The sequence below is a fragment of the Platalea leucorodia genome, assembly GCF_965183815.1.
Source record: "Platalea leucorodia genome assembly, chromosome: 12".
NCBI classification, from domain to species: domain Eukaryota; kingdom Metazoa; phylum Chordata; class Aves; order Pelecaniformes; family Threskiornithidae; genus Platalea; species Platalea leucorodia.
The window spans coordinates 9,327,238-9,349,320 of record NC_138834.1 but is presented as its reverse complement, the minus strand read 5'-3'; the positions used below and the strand labels follow the sequence as shown (position 1 = coordinate 9,349,320).

The following is a 22,083-nucleotide window of genomic DNA, read 5'->3' as shown; positions in this document are numbered from 1 at the left end:
TTCAGATAAATCCCTTAGTCTTAATAAATTCTGCATAGCTACGTAAGTTTACTGAGAAGGTAATAATTGACAAAGCTGTAATTATCATATACTTTTGTACACCAATATGGTTACAGGCCAGATTCAGCAAATGAAAGCATCCACACATTACAACTTACCCTAACACTACAGAAGGAAAGACTGAATATCATGTAAAAAGGGAACAATGCTGCAAAGAGTTTCACCGTAACAGCAGGTCTTAAGCATAAAACGAAGTCCATAATTTAACAGGGCTGCTAGTGTATTTAAGCAATGAATAACATTGTATCATTCAAAATACTAACAATTGCCAAGAGATGAGTAAATTGCCTATCAGTAGAAGTCAAAAGAGTGGATAGAGCATCTGCCTTCCTCACTGCCCCACACCTGTACCTCCTAAGGGAAGCAGGGCTTGTGTTTTGTTTGTTTTGGAAGCAAAAAAAGCCTGGTTTAGTCACATGTGTAGACGTGGTCGAAGTTGCAGAGATGGCAGTAAGATATCATTTTAGATAATATGTAACACGTCACGTATTAATATTTCAAGAGACAGAAAATGACAAAGCCCAGGCTAATAAAAAAAGCACACAGGACACACAACTTCACTCACCCTCTCAGAAGTTTGAAAAGCATGCAGCCTAACGAGAACCAGTCTGCGCTGCTATCGTATGCTGTTCCCTTCTGGAGCACCTCTGGAGCCATGTATCCGTGGGTACCTCTGAGAAGCGCACAGAGACAAAATCTTGATTACAACCAAAACTATCGTTGTAAAAACAAAAAAAAAACCAAACAAACAACCCTGTGTTTTCTCAATAAGATAGCCTAATTTTAAAATAATTAATTTTGAACATTATTTTATTTTGCTTTTTCTTTGACCGTACATACATACACATGTTTTCTGTTTGTCTATATCTACTGAGGAAATATCTTAAAACAAACAATGAACAACAGAAATGATTGGGCAAGCTGAAGGAGCCACAGCAAGATTTAGCAGAATCAGTACAGGGGTCAGTAAGTAGCCTTCTGTCTAAGAGTGGAACATAAAATAGAGGTGGAAAAGTCACGTACTCCGTCCACTCAGTTTACAAGACAGACAGACATCAGGACACAGTCAGGGCTCCTGATATTTCAATGCCAGATCGCCCCGGCCCTGGGCCCTGCAAGACTAAGACCTGCTCTTACCCACAACCCCAGAAACAGGGCGAGCAGAGCTGGTTTTGCTCTCTCCATGTGTTTCACGTCTCCTTCCAGCTAACGCCTGTGTGCTGGATTTAACAACAGGACACCTCCGCCAAAAGTCCTCGCTGGTCACCATGAGAAAGCAGTCGCCATGTACTGCTTTTACCCTTGACATAATTGAAACATGAACTTTTTCAAGAAGCTACTGAATTGCAAATCTTTCAAGATAGGACAGGATGAAGCTTTCCTTTTTTGCATAAATTCTGAGACTAAATCAGGGCAAATGAGGACCTAAGAAAAAAGCGTGCCAGATAAGATGTGGAATCCACACACAACCCAAGAAATTCAGATCCCAGTTATGACCTGATGCCAAGAGGCAGAAAAGAACACAATTTGCCTCCAGTTCTACAAAGATCCAGAAAGAGAAAGACACAATAAATCCTGTTTTTCAGTCAGTTTCAGAATATTTAATTATCCATTTAGGACAATTAAAACAATCTGGTACTTTAACTCAGTCAGGTTCTTATCTTCTCTGAACAGTGAATCATCTCGAAATAACGTGTCATCTTCCAGCCATGCCTACACATCAGCTGCTACAACTGCGCAGGAAAACAGAGAGAGGAGACTGAAAAACCTTATTAGAGTATCCAGCTTAGCTGTGTTATAAAGCTAGCCTGTGCCACGCAAGTGTTATTTTATTTCCTTTAGGCAAAGTTAAATTATAAAGACACATAAAGGACTTCTTTAACAATAATTATATGTGCAACAAAGCTACCATACATAATACTTACACACTAGCATGTGGCTTCTTTTTGGAGAAATCACAAGCCAGCCCAAGGTCTGATATCCTCACATGCCCATGTTCATCCAACAAGATATTTGCAGGCTAGGAACGCATAGACACAGAAAGGTTACCGCTTGGTATTTTTCAGTTGACAGAACTACAAATTCTCAGAACACAGTAACTCATTCTCAAACGTCAATACTGCCTGGTAATAGGTAATTCCTTTTTTTTTTTTTAATCAATATAATAGACACTTTCTAGATAAAATCTACATTCTAACAGACACTACCATCAACTCCAGAGGAGATTATGAAATACTGACAGATAACGGAAGAGAAAAAACAGGCAAGGTTTGAAACGGAAAGCACATGAAAGAATAAATCCATTTTGGCCTCAAGTCCACGTTGCTTTTGGCTCTTTCACAGAAGGGTCTGCGTGTGGCTCTTACACCCTTTACTCGCAATCTACACTCTGCGCTCTCTGTGCAGATTTCTTCCCCGCTGTTGTTGTCACCTGGCTCATGGACACCTCTCGAAGCAGTCCTCAACTTGCCAATCGTCAGGGAAACACCCCTGAGCAACTGTCTTCCTATTAGTCTCCCATCACACACACTCCTCTTTCAGGGCTCTCAGAAACATAGTACTCTCTCTAAATTAATTGCATCATTAAGATGGTGAGATGAGTAACACTGCACAGGATTTATTCTGATCCCAAGGAAGCCTCTCCCAGGCTGGTTAAACTAGATAATAGCACAGATTATAACTATGTTGAAAAATTATTAGAAAAATCAGCCAAAGATAAACAAATAATCTGTATTCTTCCCAAGAAAGGGGTTCAGGTAGGATACTTCATTTAACTTATCAGTATCTCTGGATTGTTTGCTGCCATCTAACAACCACCTGTGTGAATGCAGTCACTACGTTAACGTTTACCTTTAGGTCTCTGTATACAACAAAACGATTGTGCATATGTTCTAAACCCAGGATGATTTCAGTAGCATAAAACCTCATTTCTTTCTCAGAAAACACTCCGTGCTGGGAGAGGTGGTAGTGCAAATCTCCTCCTAAAATTAGAAGAATTGAGATGCAATTAAAAGAACAGTAAAATCTTGCCTCACGGGCAGACAGCATGACGTAGTGGGGTAAGAGCATAGCATTTGTAGGTACTTATAACCTGTGGAACCCAGACACACACTCTGCAAGTACGCATGGTGACAAAATACCTAGGAAAGTTAATAAATAAATTTGATCAATCTGAGACTCCTTTTTAAAAATACATTTACTTCATACACATTCGCATTCAGTGACTAATCCAGCAACTGAGTCTTAATGCAAAGGATTTCCACAGCAAGTAAAACGCAGTCACATACGTAGGTTACCGGACAACTGAAATAAATTAGCAAATAGAATATATGCTATTCAGTTCTATATATATAGAACTGAACAAATTAGCATATAGAACAGCCCAGGTTGGGAGGGACCTTGAAAGATCATCTGGGCCAAAATATTCATGCTGGGGATGTTTTCACACTTTCCTAATCAAAGAACAGGCACAATACAATGTCACTCTGTGAGCTAATCCACACCATCAACACATCAAATTGTGAATATTCCTAGAAAACTGTTTCTGATCAAGCTACAGATTTAAAATAATCAACCAGTTACTTCAATTTGACCTACAGCTTAGATTTTAATGAAAATCTTCACCTGCACACCACCAAAGCCAGTCTCTATTACTTACAGGATATGAGCTCTATTTCTCAATTAAAATTCCAGCTTTACATACAGATGTGCTCCGACATCTTTCGGTGTTTACCACAGGACCACAGTCAGAGTTCCAGTCTAAGTCCCACAAGTGCTGAGCATCCTCAGCAAATATGGGCACTGCAGTATCTTCTCTCTCTTAGCTCTGCCAATTCCTCTCTCTGTGTGTTCTCATAAGAGTTATGCTAAGGCTTCTAGGTATAATTTCTTTCCTTTGAGGAATGCTTCCCCCATCTGTTTTCTTTGCAGAGCTCTTTATAGTAGTCCTTTTATTTTTATTCTGAATGCTGTGTCCCTGATCTCCTCATACATTTCCCCACATCGCAGTCATTTCCTTAAGCTTCCAGCCTGAAGGCCCTTTGATATCTTTATTTAAACATGTTAATGTTATAAGGTATCAGGCATTTTTCAGTCTGTTCTATACATTCCCTGCTTTAGATCAATTTACCCCTCCTGCTTGCCGGCTGATGCTTCACATGTCAGATTATTTTTTCCTCCTTCTCCTTAGGATCTCAGCAAGTCCTTCTGCCAATATTTCTGTAATATTACCATCACCTGCATGAGCCTCACTTACCATTCATCAGGTCCAGAATGAAACAGAGTTTGTCAGGGGTGTGGAAGGCATAGGTCATACACACTATAAAAGGACAGTCCTAGAAGGAAAGGAGCAAAGAGTTCATTCTTAGGCAATGAGCAAAGTACTACTTAGAGAAGCTAAAAATACATGTGAATTTTTCCTATGATATTTGCCAATATTCATAATAATTTTCTACAGCAATTTGTGTACTAATCTACATACCCTGATGTTTCACTTACAGTTTAGAGATCTTAGATTTTGCTATCTCATTTCAATACAAAAATAAAAAAAGCTATGACAAGCCAAAGTCTTAAAAAATGCAGGTAGCATCACTATCTTCTAAAGACTTTCAACTACAGCATATTATAAAAATATTTACCTGAGTTTGCACTAGACTTACATGAAAGATACATTAAAGCTAACAAGCTTTAGGCCAGCTCAGAAAAAAATAAAGCTGTTCCCATGAAGTATAAAAGATACGCACTATTTGCCATGATTGCACGGAGAACCTCCTGCTGTCGGAACGCCGATCGAGAATCTGAGTCACATCACATACAAAATCTCAAAGGAAAAAAAGTTTTATCCTCACCTATACATTAGATGTAACTACACTGGCAACACCCTGTCCTCGCCGCTGAACTCCTCCCGCAGAGCTGCACAAACGTGACAGCGAGGCGTTCTGCCGCTCGCTGCTGCCCTTCAGCTCCCCAGCAGCATTTGCAACAGATGACTAAAAGGAGCATAAACACGCTAGGAAGGAAGTCACAGCTCTGATGCGTGTGCAATGCACGGGAAGCAAGAACAGCGAGGTCCAGATTATGCAAAACCCAGAAAACAAGTATGGTGGGTGCGGATTTAAGAACGTCACTGCAGAGCAGCCATGTGCAGGGCTGGATTATGTGGAGTACATTCCCACTGCTTGATGCACTTTGAACGTAATTCACACAGATGTTTAAGACAAGCACCCGTAAAAAAATACAGCTGGAAAAACACCTCTTTACTGCAAATGATCTGTTCAGTGTGCTGGTACCTCTATAACGCACACGCATTGAAAGATGCCATGGCGGAAAGCTGGCAGACCTTCCTCTCTTCATCAGGCCTACATTGGATGGAAGTGGCTAATTAATAGGGGGTGGCTATTACCTTGTCGACCCCTTATCCAAAGCCATATGAAACCAGGGCTGTTCAGTTAGTCTACAATGAAAATTTAAGGGATGGCTGTGCTGTCGAAACAGACTGGACCGTAACACCGACAGACGAAGGTCTGACCCCAAAGTGCGGAGGCTGACAGGAAGACGAGTTAAGACGAGCTTAACTGCTGACGAGCCAGGACACCATGCAGGAAGCACGAATGTGACCTAACGTGACTTAAACAATGTGTTAACTACTGCTGCACTGATAGTGAAAGCTCTGGGAATCTCTAACAGGAACTCGTCTCCTTCCCAATTTAGAAGCAGCAAAACAGGGTGGCCTTGGGCAGAGCGGGGGCCGCGGGACCCGGCTCGGGGTGCCGCCTCGCCGGCCCTGCCAAGCAGGAAAGGAATGACAACACCATCCTCACCGGCCAGCCGGCACAGTTCAAGTTGGTTCATCCTTCCACAAAACCACGTAAGGTTGAAATATAAAGCTTTATATACTCGACTATAATCCCAAATGACTCCCACACCATGTAGACTGATCCTGCAGTAACGTTCAAACCTCACTGTATTTTATTGTTTTCTGTGCAAATACTAATTCCAAATACACCTCTGCAGAACGCAGGCACGTGTTTGAAACACCCTGCAGAAACATGCAAGAAAAATGCCTAATTGCTAAATGGTCCTAGAAATAAGGAGACTATAGGCAAGGCAATATGGCATCTAACAAAAGATACTACCTCTGCTCACAAATTTTCTATTGCTCGTAACTGTGGACTATTGTACTTACCACTTAACTGCAGAACAAAAGCTTTAGTAGAATTATTAACTTAATTTTCTGAATCAACTGGATAATTCAGAAGTGTCCCCAAGCAGGCCTCCTAAAACCTTAGGGCAATCTAATTACCCAGAAGGATTTAGTGTTAGAATTTAAACACCATACATACAAAAATAAAAGGGTGTTTCTATACCAGAACACAGTATGTGTATATTTTTACGGATCTCATTTTTTAAAAGAAAAGAAATCTGCAAGTGTAAGTGTGATGCATAATTCATTGTTGTGTAAGCCTTCCTAATTTAATCAGTACCCTCTCACTGTTTAACAGAGAGAAGAAATTGTAGTACTGCAATATTTTTCTGATACAAAAACCACTGCAAAAGAGTATTTTCCAGGATAAAAATAAAGAAAACCCTATATGTATTTTTTAAAATGAAACACAAAGCAATAAAGCAAATTTCCCAAGACAGTAATACTTCGTTGCAGTCAAGCTTCTGCTTGAAAAAAATAAGCAACGGTATGACAACAATGTGTAAATTAAGAATAGTTTGGAAACAGTTTCTTATGTCCAAACAATCCTGCATTAAGTCCAAAAAACTGTAGAAAGCAAGTTTATGGTAATAAATCATGTGGAAGGAAAAAAAATAGAATAACTATACAAAATTGGAGGAATGTAGTTTTTAAAGACATTAGCACACTAACAATTACTTTAGAAGGAAAACTTTGATTCTGATTCTTTCCTATAACCCGAGCACTCAGCTTTAGAGCACGACCGTAGAAATGACAGCAAACAGGTAAAAACGTGTTCATAGTGTAGAGCAGCTGTGTAGCATTTTTAACTAAAGAGTAGCTCTGTCCTGCAGGTCTTGCTCAGAAAGATGTGCAAGTCAATGCTTTAAACACCGAGCTATTATCTGCCATTCCCACAGATGTTCCTTCAAATGACTATCAAGATTTGGGAATAGATTCCACTTTTTGAGCAGAAGTGAGACTCCTACAAATCTCAGTACACATGAAAACAAAGTACCTGTTCTCAGAAAAAAAAAATATTTGATTATTTATCTCAGATGTTTTATTATTCAGCCTGTCCACTTTTGCTGTACCTTACATTTATCGTCCCTTGAGGGAATCCTGACTTCAGTATTTACTCAAATTATCTCAAAAAGAGCTGAGTAAAACAGCTTAACGGCCTAGTTTTTTCAGAACAAGAGAACAGTAGAGCAGAACCACAGCCCTGCAAGGCCCCTGGTCTTGCAACAGACTGCTGGAATGACCCCCTCCGACCCGCCAGGAGAAGATTTATTAAATAACCACTTCCTTCCACAAACAGCACCTTTTGGCAGATTGTTCTTATACAGCCCCTCAGCAGCGATGGTCTCGGCGATTTCAACGTTCCAGTTTTCAAACATTAGGCAAATATTGGGTATTACAGAAAATAAATAATTTTTTTTTTCTTTTAACAGAAAGTAAAATATTTTCCCTACTATGCTATCTTCTAGGAATTTCAAAATGCATTTCCAGCCTCCAGACTGAACTTCTCCATGGGAGAGGAAGAGGCATCTTGCAGAAGAGGAAACACAAACCTCAGCAACAGTTTGTCCACGTTACACCAACAGTCAGTGACAAAGCCAATGCGCCAACGGAGAATCCGAGGAGCGCAGAGCCCGCGTTTTGTGTTATTTGGCCGACCCAGGCAGTTCCCTGTGCTCTGCAGAGGCGTCTGTCGTCCTGCTGAGCTGCGCTGACTCAAAACGTTACCATGAAAAGCTACCCTCACAACGTGGCCATGATGAACTCAAATTTGGGAGCTCCCTATTTAAGAAGTAGTTGCGAATGCCAAAATTTTAGGTGGATTAACAAAAATGATTACACAAACGTATGTGTAATCTGCACAGCTGTTATTATGTATTTTGCAGAGACATCTGGATTCCCAGTTAAATGACTAATTGTACTATGATGAACTTCCCAGTTCCATTTTGTTCCGGGCAGCACATAAATCCTGTCACTGGGGAAGGCACGCGCCTTTCAAACCTAATGGCTTATATTCAGGAATTAAATCTTATTCTACCATTTTCAAACCTACTGAACTCTGCATATTCAAAACGCTCCAGTATCTCTTGTACCAGCAGGTGTATCCAACCTCAATGGGTAGCATTTTGTACAAGATCTCTTTTCAAATTCTCTTTCAAATTTCTGAGAATCTGAAGAAGTTACACTCTAATGAGCTGATAATCCTTACCAAAAAAAAAACCCAAATGGTTTGTCTTGCTTTTCTGTTGCTAAATGACTAGCTATGCACTGTCACATCAGAAAACTAGCTCCACCATTAGCAGCCTTGTGAACAATTTTCCTTTTGAATCGCTAGACATGAAAATTCACATTCAGAACTGGAGCAACAGAATCACAAATTAAAGTTAATAGGACAATTATTACTGATCTGCCTGGATTTCTTGTCTAGTCTCCACTACAGAGCTTCACCCCACTGGCTCTCAAGACTCCTGACACTTCTGGACAAGCCACAACTTATCTTTGGTGAAAACAGTTAACTTGATTAAAAAAGTCTAACCGATAAATCCCAATTGCTAATTTCACAGATAAAAGAACAAAGAAATACTTTCCCGTCCTTTGTCGATCTTTATGTTCAAGCCAAACGTGAATGCAATTCTGTGTTAAAGGCAATGGATTGACTTTTAATTTCAATGCATGCTTGCCCTTCTCCAGAGAAAGTCTGAGGCAGAGGAGGAGTTTCCAATGAAAGGCACAAGAAAAAATACCTCATCCTTCCTTCGGAGCGTTGCAATTAGGGAAAAGTTAAACATTAAGATAACGCCTTGATGTGTAGCTTCCCTAGTTTCTGGTTTAGGATTTGCCTTACCAGGATATTTCTAACAGCAGAGCAAAATGATCTGATGGGTAGCAAGAGAAGTTGCTGAAAAACCTAAAAAAGCTAATCTTCTAGGGCCAAAATCGCAATCAGCTTTCCCGTTCTGTCAATCTGCACAAGAGAGCACCTCACAGGCCTATCGCGAGGCTGAGAAGTACCAAGTGTTGTCTGATTCACAATGTATTCACTTGACAATAAAAGGGCAGTGTCTAGCAATTATAACTCTGTATTTTTGTGTAAGCCCTGAAAAGCACATCTCCATTATTTAAAGCCAAGTCTGCAGAAGACAAGGGCCGCCCCACCACGGGCTGTTCTGCAGCTGCGCCTACAAGCGACGCGGTGCAAAGTCCCAGGCTATCTGCGGGTGGAAGGCAGCCCATCCTGAAGCCCGAGCAGACTGACGGGTTCTCTGAACAACAGAAGACAGCAAGGATGCGCTTAAAGGACAAAACGATGCTAAATGCTTCACAAGTGAGATTTTTTTAAAAAGGAATCAGTATTTGCTAACCCACCTGGGTAATGCAGAGCCAAACCCAGGATTTATCTAGTCTCTGCAAGATACAGATCTTGTCTCAGAGTACAGCACAGTATTTGCTCTCTGCCACCTCGTAAGCCAAAGCAGTAATCCTCCCGCGCTGCAGATATTATGCTATTTGCAAACCTGTTGTAAAAGCCTAGAACAAAACCACACACAATTCCTTCTCATGCTTTAACTGGGCTGGGAAAAGGGGATGTGTTTACACTGAGCTGCAGACTGAACGTTTATTTCATATACCACAATAGTCATGAGGAAAATTAACCTTTTCACCAGCATCACATGTAACCATGGTGATACGAGCTGATTTCAAGTTTTGTTTGACGAGGCCAGCGTAGAAGGCTCTGGCACTTCAAAGCCAGCAATGTACCGCGGCCGCTGCCGAATGCCTCTCCTGCAGGTAACAACACACGGCCTGCTGAAAGCAGCGCCAGTTGGGTTGCTTTTTATGCACATCAGTGATACTTCTAACTTTAAATAGACGTGCATGATAGATGGGCAGATTTACTTGGTAGACCTTGGTAGGTACTCAGCTGAAGTACATAAAAAAACAAAACGGAAAAATGGGGTAAGCTAATATCAGAGTCACAAAAAAAGGAGGACAAACAGGTAACTGAGGCTTGTTTCTGAAATAGCATCTTGTATTCTACAAAAGTACTACGTCTATAGCAGAAAAGGACATTTTTTTACAGGACAGAATAATATTTTGGAAAAGTTTCAAATATAAATACTTGAAAAAGGAATATTTAAAAAATCAGAAGGGGGGGGGGGAAGAGAGAGAGAGAATGAATTACCTAAGAAACAGGAACCTCCTCAAGCCTCGTTAGCTGAGATGCTCATTTCTCTAAGCACCCAAACCAAAAAGCAAGCTTGCTTTTCCATTCTTTTTCCAGACACATTGCTAGTATCAGGGGAAGGTTCCAGGGGGGTTCAACTTTTGCATGTTACACAACTGAATTAATGGAATATGTATTATATATAAAAGCTGTTATATGAAAAAAAAAAAGAATAACAAATCAATGATACTTACTCCTGTACTGACAAGAGACAGCATAATTCTTTCATTTAAGGCTAATGTTTCTCCTTGCTTCATCTTGATTCTCTTCTTATCTAAACATTTCATTGCATACCTGAAAATATTAACCGTTCAGAAAAAGCACCAGAAAAAATTTCCTCCTATACTCAGTATTATTCACTAGCAGTTATGCCATGCGTATTTACAGTATCCTGTAAGCAAGCTCTTTAAAGACTTAATCCTGGTACTAAAAACATCATTACATGACTAAACAAGAAAATCTCCAAAATCTCACAGAATTAAAGCATTTTCAACAGAAGCCTCCTAACAGAGAAATGTGCTTTAACAAATAATTCCGTGTCCAAACAACCACAGTGATCCAGGAATTACATATCATATGCCCATTTTTCAATATCTACAAGCAAGGATTTGCAGTATGAACTAAATAACAGAGACCTTATTACACTTCCATTTAATTCTAACAGTTTCAACTCTACCAGGAAAGTAATATCTTGAACACACGCTGAGGTTTGGTTTTTGGTTTTTTTTTTCCTACTCAAAAGAAAGGTCAGATAAACACAAGAAAGCTTTTTTAATCTTCTACCATCTGTATTACACAAATTAATAAAATTTTGCTCAGAAAAGAATGTTACCCTAACAACCGTCAAACAAAAGCAGGATATAATACAGTCTGTGGATACTTTTTCGAGACGTTAGGTGAGCCTACTATTAGAGAACAGCTGAGAAGGACACGTGTGTTCCTCCATACAAGATTTTTAGACGTGGGCAGCCATGGATTTTTAGGCCATTCGTTTTAAAATATGCTCAGGAAAACACCATGTTACAGCACTGCATCAACGCTAATCAACTGCCTACACTGTGACAGCTCCGTACAGAAACAGGGCCTCGTATCACCTTCGCTTTGCACTCCCTAAAAAGCCACGTCATTCCTTGCCATGCATGTGTTGTGAGTGGGGGAAGAGTGAGCGTGAACATACTGGAATTTTAAGTTCCCAAAACAAGGAATATATTCGCAGCACGTGCTCTTGCTGAGAAGTCTGTAAACGAAGACGATAAATAACATTTGACACGCTACCCTTTATTAATGCTTTGACACCACTGATCAAAGTGAATGACTGGGGCCGTTTAAGGCTGATCGAAATCAAGTGTCTCATTCTTATATCGAGTTGCGTGCTCAAAAAGCACTGCTATCCCTCCCCCTTTGGCCTGCTTTCTACATTGTACATCTGGCCCCTATTTAGACGTCCTTGAAGGAGGTGATGTGAAAGAAGCCTCAGGTGTATCTTTGTGGGTTAGTGAAACACCGATGGCATTTACCTTAGAGGGGTGGCTTCCCAAGCTCCTTGCAGGCAGTAAGTGCAGCAGAGGCAGCCATCTAGAGTGGACGGGATCTGGATTAGGGATGGGTAAACAGGTTTGGATTAAGAAAGAACTAAACCAAACCTCTACCCAGAAACTGAACCTAATCTAAAGTTTTGCTTCAAATTTGAAAAAGGTTGGTTTTCCCACATTTCACTTCTTTTTACTCTATTTATAGCTGATAAAAACTGTCCTTTGCTTCCCTTGCTAGTCCCAAGGTTTATCCACCTCCTGCCAGAGCAAAACTCAAGACACGAAAATGAGGGGGAATCTGCAAACTACCTCTTCAGGGCGGACACCTGCTTAGTGTGGCTAAAGCTAAATCAAATGTTTATTTTTGGACATGAACAAATTAATTAATTGTACATGGACAAAAAAGTACCAAAGTAAGAATAAAGACAGTATTGTTAGTCATAGTATTAATACTTGAGGTCACTGCAAAAATACTGAGCATGATAGCAACATTAAGATGTCTTCCACTTGTTAATAGCTCAAAAGTTTATTATTTTCAAGGATGCCAAGCACACACAATTGCCAGTGAAGCCAGCTGTAATCGCAGAGACTTCGCACTGCAAACATGCCATGCTTACTTAGAAGAGAAATGTGTAAGGATGGTCCCTGGACTAAAATAGTTAGGAGAAAAGCAAGATGAAAGGGAGGTGGAGGTGGAGTGTAAATAAAGAAATAAATAGATAGATATTGAGAACAATTTTTTAAATCAATGCCCAGATGTTCAAAACAGGACATAATGGGACAATTATGCCTAGAGATTGAAATCTGTCGATTAGGAGAAGTGCGTGAATGGTAAGACCAGAAAAAGAAAAAACCACACGGGTTGACCTTGGAGTTCCCACCAAGAGCTCTGTTAGACAGAATTTCAACACTGGAACTATATTCTTCCAAACGTAAGCAAGGATCACTGCTGTCACCAGTGAAACGTGCTCGTCAGGGCAGAAACTTATGCAATTACACAAATCTGGAATACCATATTCAGAATCTGCCCAGGCACGACCCTACAGATTGAACAGCACTGAGGTCATATTCCTGTGTCATCCTCCAACCCTGCGTCAGCACCAGCAACGTGATGCGCCTTGTTGCGAGAAGAGCAACCTTCGGCAGACGAGAGGTAACACCTCACACAATCACCACGGCTTCCACAAGAACATCGTTCTGCACTGTCAGGCTCTGATCCAGGAAATCATTTAAGCACATACTTAATTTTAAACACAGCCTCCATTAATTTTGACAAGACCATTTAAATGAAGGATGTGCTTAAGAGCTCTGCTAGACTGAAGCCCCACTGCATGGCACATAACAGGATCAAATATCAAACTAAGCTTGAAGATGATCCAGAAATCAGAACCTCCTGGGATAAAATTTAATTACAAAGAACTATACAGTAATGCGACGCTGCCTACCAGTGATTTTGTAAGAAATGACTGGAAGGATTTCCTTACTAGTTCAGAGTTTACAATTATGTCTAAAATAAAGTGTGTATATACTCACATTTTTCCAGTGTCTGCTTTTCTGCAACCGTACACTTCACCAAATCCCCCTCTTCCTATTATTCTATGTACACTGAAATCATTCATGGTCAGCTGTAAATGCAAAAAACAAAACAAAACCAGACTTCATTTTTCAGTACTAAAAAACTTACTGTAAAAACATCTAAATAATCTATTAATGTGTTAAGAGACTTAACTATTGTAATTCATATAGCATTCACTGTTTTGCGAAAAGGAGCCCCTTATTGTTTATATTTCAACATACTTGCAGGCACTACGGTCTGAAGAATAAACAAGACGAATGAGGCTGTTGTTGCCAAAGACCAACAGTCTCATTCGTAACGCAGCCTGCAGAAGAGGAGGGCTGTTTTTACAGACAAGGTTGGAAAAGCGCGGTGCAGAGGGACAAAAGCAGGGGCCGAGGTAAGGGGTGCTGGGGACAACGTCAGAACCGTAGCGGGAAAAGGAGACAGACGGTGGCGGGGGCTGTTAAAGAGCAGCAATTCTGGCAGTTCGGCTTCTTTCAGCTATTATAAAAATCAAAAAGCTATTAACTCGAGACAGGCAGAAGGGACATCCAGAAAGGAATCGTTAGGAGTGTACGTCTAAGAATAGAAGAGCAGATCAGTAACATTCACCGTACTCCTTAATAAGGCCTTTCAGAAGCAGTATTCAGAACTGAACATTTTCTTTCCTGTATCAGCCTTTGACAAGATAAATATACTTGTAAGTACTTACATGAATATTTAGTTCTACGTTTTTCCATTGACAAAATCTAGTAAACTTGTCACTGTAGGAAAAAAAGTTTAAAAGTTGTCTGAGACTACTGTGTAAAGTATTATAGAAAATGTCAAGACTGATATTTAAAATAAAGTTTGCGCTAGGGCGTGTTGTGATATTTAGTAAATGACAGCCTTCCTTTCAAACAATTGTAATCTTACCCCACCAAGAAAAACAATTACTAGGCAGTGCATACTTAATATTTTACATCCTTATAAGAGAAAGATATCAGATAACCTTGTCCCTGTAATTGTAAGTACTCAGTATGTCCTCACGTCTCTCTTTCAGATGGTTTTTAACTTTTTAAAAATCTAACTAAGTTTGGAACTAACAAACACTTAAATTACATAAAGAGAGAGATAATTATAAGAAAACAGAGGCAGCTCGATTTGTGTTAACGAACCTCCGTATACCCCAAGGAACATTTTAAACTCATTTTATCTTAAAATAGGAAAAACATTAATAATACCACAAGCTGTTGCCAAAAAGAATAGTGTCTCATTTCTACATAAATAATTAAGTATTTATTTTCAGAGTAAGAAATATTAATTCTATGGAGGCATTTTTACAATTATTTCAGTGTGACTGCAGAATAGCACCACACCATTTTATACAGCGTATTTTGACGGTTGTCAGATGAGAGCCATACCTTACAGACCCTGCACGCAAGAGCAGTTCCATTAAGTTACGGGGCTGCCCAGCTGAACTAGGTCTATGCCTTGTATCCTTTACTAGACCGTTTCTGCTTAATTGCGAGGTGTCCAGATACAAACCAGAATGCCTGGGTCTTTCAGTCACACACAAGAGATGGTTACTCATGAGAACACCCCACAAGAACATAGCTCTGCATTTTTACACCTTTAAGATCAAACTGCAATCTATTATTACTGCTACACGGAGCAACAGAAAAATCTATCATCTTTACAATTTTTCCATGCATACATCTTGACTTCAATCATGATATACAACAAAGCTAGTCATTTGCAGAAGCTTGCAGATAATACACTATTAATTAAATGAAGTTTATTAAACATTTTTAGCTTTACTTTACAGCAATACTTAAGGTACCTGGCTTCCTGCTACATTAGGTAGAAAGTTCAGAAAATATGTCATGTTCATACCTTTCCATAAATTTTTGAAATATTTTTCCTCGAAGACTATCACAAATTTCTTCTATATATGGCTAAAAAGGGTTAAGAAACACAATTAGTATTTAAGCATACAACAAACTGATTATGCAATACTACCCATTACATGTAACTCACATTGGCCCTATATAACTACAGCATTTACTGTGTTTTCCTTGAAGAAGGCTCAGTGAAGCATTTAAGCTTAATTTAGCTTTTGGAATCTGAGCAGGTGCCCTGAAGTCAAACATAAAATATTTTCATGAGCTAAGAAACCTTAAATGTTTGCCTTGGGGGGGCTGTATGAAACCTGTGTAAAGCACCTGTCTATGGACAAGAAGTGTGGCAAAATGATCACAGTACAGTTCTTTTCTCAAATATATTTAAGCACGATACATGGTCGCTCCCATGGAGTGTGACTTCCCAGAGCTGCTGCCACGCTTCATCTTTTTGGTGCTTCTCTCCTCTCTGTCCTTACTACAAAACCAGCACCTTCAATTCACAAGTGACTTTTTCAAGAGAAATACTGTCTCTTGATGTGTGATGGCATGCAGTGATCTCAAATCCCAACCCAATTAGCGGTGAGATATAACTCAGGCAATGTAGTTATCAATTTGTCAGTTCACCTAATTGAAACATTAAAAGCAGTTCACTAAGCAGTAAGAAAAATCGGGCAGGGGCAATCTTCACATTTTTGTAATATATAAAAATACGTAAGATTTACATCAAAGACATTTAAGCATATATACACGCCCATGATTGATGAGGTTCATTATGTGCAAAACCACACTGGGTTAATGCACCTAGCTATAGAAGTTAGCGTAATTCTGAATTTCTTGTCTTGTATCGATGTGTACTAGAGCTATAACATTTAAAAAAATATTTCCCTTTTCATTTCTTTATTTTCTAAAGTAAATAGAAACATAAAAAATGTATAACTTTGCAAATGAGCCAGGATACCATTTATATTTACATTCAAATGGAGGATATGCAAATCCTGTACTTGAACAATTCAGAATTTTAGAAAGTTTTAAAAAAGCACCACAACTTGAATGGTGCAGAAACTGCTGCTTAGAAAGGTAATTTTTGATTGGATTTTGTCTTGTGCAAAGACAGAAAAACATGTGACATGGTACAAATGCTTAATTCCTCACCATCATCAACTAGGAATTAATATACCTTAAAATTAAAGAAAAAGGAAAAATGTTTTCAAAGATTTCACATTACTGAAACATTAAGGCAATTTCTCCACTACGCAGTTTGGTTTATCCTGACAGGATGCGTATCTTCCTGATGTACAGTGATTTATGCTACATCATTTAATGGCTTAAAATTACATAAATTTAAAAACCATTCTGTTCATATACCAAGGTATAGTTTGCTTTCAAAAATGAGCTTAAAAATATTTTAGATAAGAATAGCAATTTGTCATTTTTATTTGACATAGAAAAGCATTCTAATAACACTATTACAGTGAAGAATATTTACCAGTACCATTTGATGCTGTCTCCTTAAATAATATGTACAGAGTCACTTACTGTCAAATAAGTGAAGAAAACTTGAACATTCAGACTGTCTTAAGCTCACCTGAAAAAGGCTGGCTGGCACTTGTTTCTTGGCTAAATGTGTTTGTACATGATCTACAGCTTGTTTTGAGAAAGGCTTTTGAAAAAGAAAAAGAAAGATTTCAAACAGTTGGAAATGTAAGAAGTTTCATTTAAGGTTTACAACACTGGTGTTCTTTGAACCATATACTAAACACACGACCTTCAGAATGAATGCAATATAGCTTCCTCCAAGTATATTATTGTGAAACATGCAGAATGAGACGGTAAAACAATTTATTCTAAAGCGGGAAGGCAGGAGGGGGGAAGGTGAGGAGGAGAAAGGTGAAGACAAAAGGGTGAGATGATGCTCCTTTAACAAATTCATGAAAAACCCCATACACAGGGACAGCTCCAGATACAGCAGCTGACATGGACTTTACACCACTCCAGAGCCAGTAATGCAAGCTTCACAAAAAATTGCTTGAACCCTTCATCCAAAGAACCATACCACTAGGGTAAAACACACTGCAAACTTTTCTTTAAAATAAGAGCAAATGAAACTGTTAAATACAGATCAACGGGCCAAAACTTCAGCAGGAGGAAACGTGTGTTTTCAGTGACTTTAACAGAGCTGCATCTGTCACAACACAGCCCTGTGCCTTTAACTTACCATACTGCGGCTACAAACGGTATTCTCTCTAGTATGAAAGACTGCTTTATGGCCAAAACAAATAGTAATAATCAAAAAATCGCTGTGTGATCAGTTTTAGACAAAATCTCAAACTTTACTCTGAGCTTTCAGATACCAAAGTTCGACATCCAGACCGTCCCGCAGAGCCCCTGGCAGCTCGCATTTCTTTGAGTTTTTGGGGGCAGGAGTGTTGCTGGGTTGGAGGGGGGCGGTTAACGTATGTAGATGTGTGCATGTATATATACACACACCAACTGCACTCATCATATTTTAAAATAGAGATTTAAAGAAATATAAAACAGATAAACCTCCAAATATTTCCTTTGCATACCACCAAGTTTAATAAAAATTGGCACACACCACCAATCTTTACACCTCATTACTGGGAAAAAAAAAAAAATAGCATGCTGAATTCAGCCAAACCCAGTCCCACGGACTTCAAACGGAAATCCACAGCACTACAAGTATTTGTAGTAACAATTCCTTCAGCAATAGTCTTAATCGTTCTCTGTACGAAATACCAGTAATTTTGAATTATCACTGCTGTCAAGCTACTCAAGTAAGGCAAAGAGCAGCGTGAAATTTGGATGATACACACATGTGAACAGGACAGGAGCTCCTTCATTATGTACATGTCGTAAATCTGCCGACTTCGGGTCAGACGCTCATCCTCAGAATCCAGTTTCTCATATTCTTTTATCTGCAACACGAGAGAGAAGGATCCATTAGACAAGCACATTTCTAATGATCTTCCACTCAATTGGTAAAAACAAGACTTTGGCTGAAGTTTGATTTTACTTTCTTATTTTCTTAATTAAGACTTAAAGAAAAACCACCTGCAATACCATAGTTACAGTTGACCTTAGACTTCCCTCCTAGCTTAGAATTTTTATGCAAGCTTGATTTGCTTAAAATTGCTACAAAGCTTTGTTTTCTAAAATTTGAAAAGGACTGAGCTGAAGCAGCATGCTTTCCATCTATCGCCTGCCAGCGCATGAATCCGTGCAGAGGAAGGCAGAAGCTAACTGCATGAGAGGACTGGGCCGTGCAAGGAGAGCGAGAGGAGCAAACACACGCAGCAACGTTTCTGAAGGTTTTCTTCCCCTCGACTTCTCCTCTAACACTCAAAAGCATTGACTCCTTTCTCAGATTATTTCACTTGACACTCTGGACTATCCACAGCATGCCAAAACGTGCCCTTTTCCAAGCTCCCAGGGCTAGCAGAAGAGGTGCAATATTATACAGGCAGCACAACCATCGCCTAGTGAGAGCCCTCGCTGCCAGCGCCGCGCCCGAGCATCCTGCTCACGGGCGATTACAGCACGCTAAGTACAGACGTCCAAGAAAGAATATTTCAAACATTTCAAAATGTTCACATAGTTCAGCTACATGTTGAATTTGAATCCTAAAGGTGGCTAGAAAGACAGTTTCACAAAATACATCAAGTTTCTTCAGGTGTGATATAGGAGATCAGTGTGTTCCAGGTGAAGCGACAGCAATCCCATATGGTTAATTTACAGAACAAAACCAGAAAATCAGTTCCAGAAAAAAAAAACCAAACTCACGAACTCCAAGGGTCCTTTGGAGCGTATTTAGGGAAGGAGTTCTTCCAGGACTGACAGAATATAAAAAACATACAAGATCTTTATGGAAAAGTCTTAGCTCTGACCTGCTGAACCTTCCCAGCACCAGCCTGTGAGGTCCCAGGGTCCAAATGGACGTACGTGTGCAGGCTTGCTCTGGATCCCTACACTGACTCAAGAAAACCAAAGCAGAATAAGACCCAGCTGGATTTCATTCAGTGCCTGTTAGAGAAGGAACAGGCCATATCAGAGCTGTCTGTACTTTCAGCCTACAGAATAAACCCTGCACAAATGATGTACCGGAGCATCTCCTCCTGAGGCAGGGAGAACGTACTGGCTGGGCCTCCAGGGACAAAAAGCACGGCTCTGCTGTTCCCGCCAGCCACGCTCTCATAGCAAGAGCAGCACCAGGGTTAACAGAAAGCACACTGTTGAGGACTTTTAAAAGTAAAGATCCTAAAAACATTTGTTTTGCCTCTATTTCACAATGTATTTTTTTTTCTTCATTCAGAGGGTGCTCCTTTTACAGGATGAGCTGTACTTGACAGCTCTTGAACACGTCTCCACATGACAAACCCAGACCAATCTATCTTTGAAGGTGGAACACCGTAATTAAACTCGATATTTTTCTAGCTGTAGCCCTCTTGTTTGCTGACTATGATAAGGCAACAGTTCCACCACGATTTGCCATCTGTGACTACTTCCCCCTTGGTACCAATTTATAATTAAAATGATTCAAAGTATCTTTGCCAAGGAAACATTTTTTAATTAATGCAATGCTGCAAAATAATTAGAAGTACAGGAGAAAGCCTGATGCATAGCATATTGTCTTACTTGAATGCAACCTCCTGCCCTTCAATATTTCTTTTTTTAAACCACCTAACTCCGCACCCACAGCAGAGGGGTCTCTCGCAGCAGCCCCCCACAGCCACGCTGGCACCAGGTCGGTGTCTCTCTCACCTGCCCTTACAGTGGGCTTTTTAACCATTCAAAGTGCCTTTGCTTTGTAAAGGTTTGAAGAAAAGGACAGCAGGTGACAAAAGTCACCATCGGGGATATATTCCCGGGCAGCTCAGCCCTCCCGACCCCGCTGCCCGACGCCTCTCATCACACAGGTGATGCGATGAGACACCGCTACTGTGATCACATTTAACAGGCATGTCCGACATATTCACAAGCTAATTTTACATGTTCATTAAACAGAACGTTACTGTACCTTGCCAAAAAAAATACAGCGATAGGCAGAGCCAGGAGTGTCACCATTTATAAACGCAGCCTGTCTCTGCTAGCAGCAGCTTCCTCAGTGTTGCTCCTGACCCACAGATAACGTACCGTGTCATCGTGGGTTTCAACGCCTCCCTGGCAAACTTCAGCTCAAGAAAAGTCTGACAAAGTATCTTTTCAAAAATTGCAATCAGAATGCATTAGTCTTCAAGCACCTAGAAGTTCTTTTTCTTTTTTTTCTCTTTTTTTTCTTTTTTTTTCTTTTTTGTTTCTTTTTTTTTTTTTCTTTTTGAAACTGATCTGGATGAATCACTCATCCAGTTAAATGCTTGATCGTGACTTAAGCTGCAGTAATACGAAATCCCTGGAGTATGGAACCCTTCTACATCAAGCGATTTTTAATGTAGCAATGTACTCAAATTATTCTACATGTAATAAATGCAGTAAGCAAATCAAATATATATAAAAAAAGAAAAGCTTCTGAATCTGGTATGTCACAGAAGAAAATGCAATGAACCTCTCTTTAAATAGCTTTAATGGGGTTTTTCGAAAAGTACATGACAAAGCATTTAAATTCTTTTTAGGCAACACTTTGCTAATAACCTAAAAATACAATTTCAAATTGTTTCAGAGATAAAGAGGCAGCTAAAAATATCTTGCTAAACAATCTGTTACAACATGCCTTTTTGATTACTTATGACAGTGATATCTTCAGTACATAAAAAGATGAAAACGATAAAAAAAAAAAGATTCTTCTTTATTGACAGCAAGTACCTAATTTGAGTGAGGGAACTGTACATTGCTAAGGATTTATCTCCAAACTGATAACCAGCTTAGCCTATTTTGTGCTGTTAGCCCACTAGCAAGAAAAATTTTAAATCATCAGCTTCAAACAGAAGCTTCAGCTTCAGCTTCAGAGTAATCCAGACAAAAGGTTATCTCAGGCAGCATTTCTAATTAATACTGAGCAATACAGGCTGCCTTTTAAAAGCACGTGTGCATGTTTTAACTGAAACCAGCACCTATGATAGGATTAACTACAGTTTTATATTTAGAGTGTCACAAATATAACAAGGAATGAATGGAGCGATAAGACTCATCAAGTTTCCCGAGCGGTCCCTGCAGAAGCGCTGACGGAGCAAAGGAGGGCTGGGGAAGGACACGACGCGCTCCAGCCGCGCTCTTCTGCAATAGTAATCCTGGATGCATGCCTGCCAGGGGCACGATGTCTGTTAGTTTCTTTGTTGATTATCTTGTGGCAATGGAGTACAACTGACCTTATTGATCTAAAGCCACCTCTCGTATCACTTTCCGGAGGATCCTCTTACCCATCTGCAGCATTTGGCAGGGCTTTTCTGCAACCCTGCCACAGTGACTCCCAAGAAACCTCAGAAGCTAGCACCAGCCTCAGCTGTCCTTACGTCCCTCCTGCAATGCCATGGACAGCTCTACCCTGTTGTCTTTTCTACAGGTAAAAGGATGTTAGAGAAAGGCATGAAGCATTTGAGAGTGCAATCCAAACACCGGTAACATCAGTTGCACCTCCTCCTTTTCTACAAGCCCAGGCAGCTGCTCAGGAT

At 39.8% G+C, this 22,083-nt stretch overlaps 1 protein-coding gene across 1 annotated transcript in view; it reads right to left on the bottom strand.

Annotated features, from left to right (window-relative positions):
* Window positions 1–22,083, bottom strand: part of GRK3 (G protein-coupled receptor kinase 3) — a 78,475-nt gene that overhangs the window by 16,576 nt on the left and 39,816 nt on the right. Inside the window, exons 4-13 of the mRNA XM_082324667.1 lie at window positions 18,295–18,396; window positions 17,046–17,120; window positions 15,453–15,514; window positions 14,290–14,341; window positions 13,553–13,644; window positions 10,682–10,781; window positions 4,316–4,394; window positions 2,911–3,041; window positions 1,986–2,080; window positions 626–733 (exon numbers count right to left, since the gene is read on the bottom strand). Coding sequence (XP_082180793.1) covers window positions 626–733; window positions 1,986–2,080; window positions 2,911–3,041; window positions 4,316–4,394; window positions 10,682–10,781; window positions 13,553–13,644; window positions 14,290–14,341; window positions 15,453–15,514; window positions 17,046–17,120; window positions 18,295–18,396 — 896 coding nt within the window. The remainder of the gene's footprint in view (window positions 1–625; window positions 734–1,985; window positions 2,081–2,910; window positions 3,042–4,315; window positions 4,395–10,681; window positions 10,782–13,552; window positions 13,645–14,289; window positions 14,342–15,452; window positions 15,515–17,045; window positions 17,121–18,294; window positions 18,397–22,083) is intronic.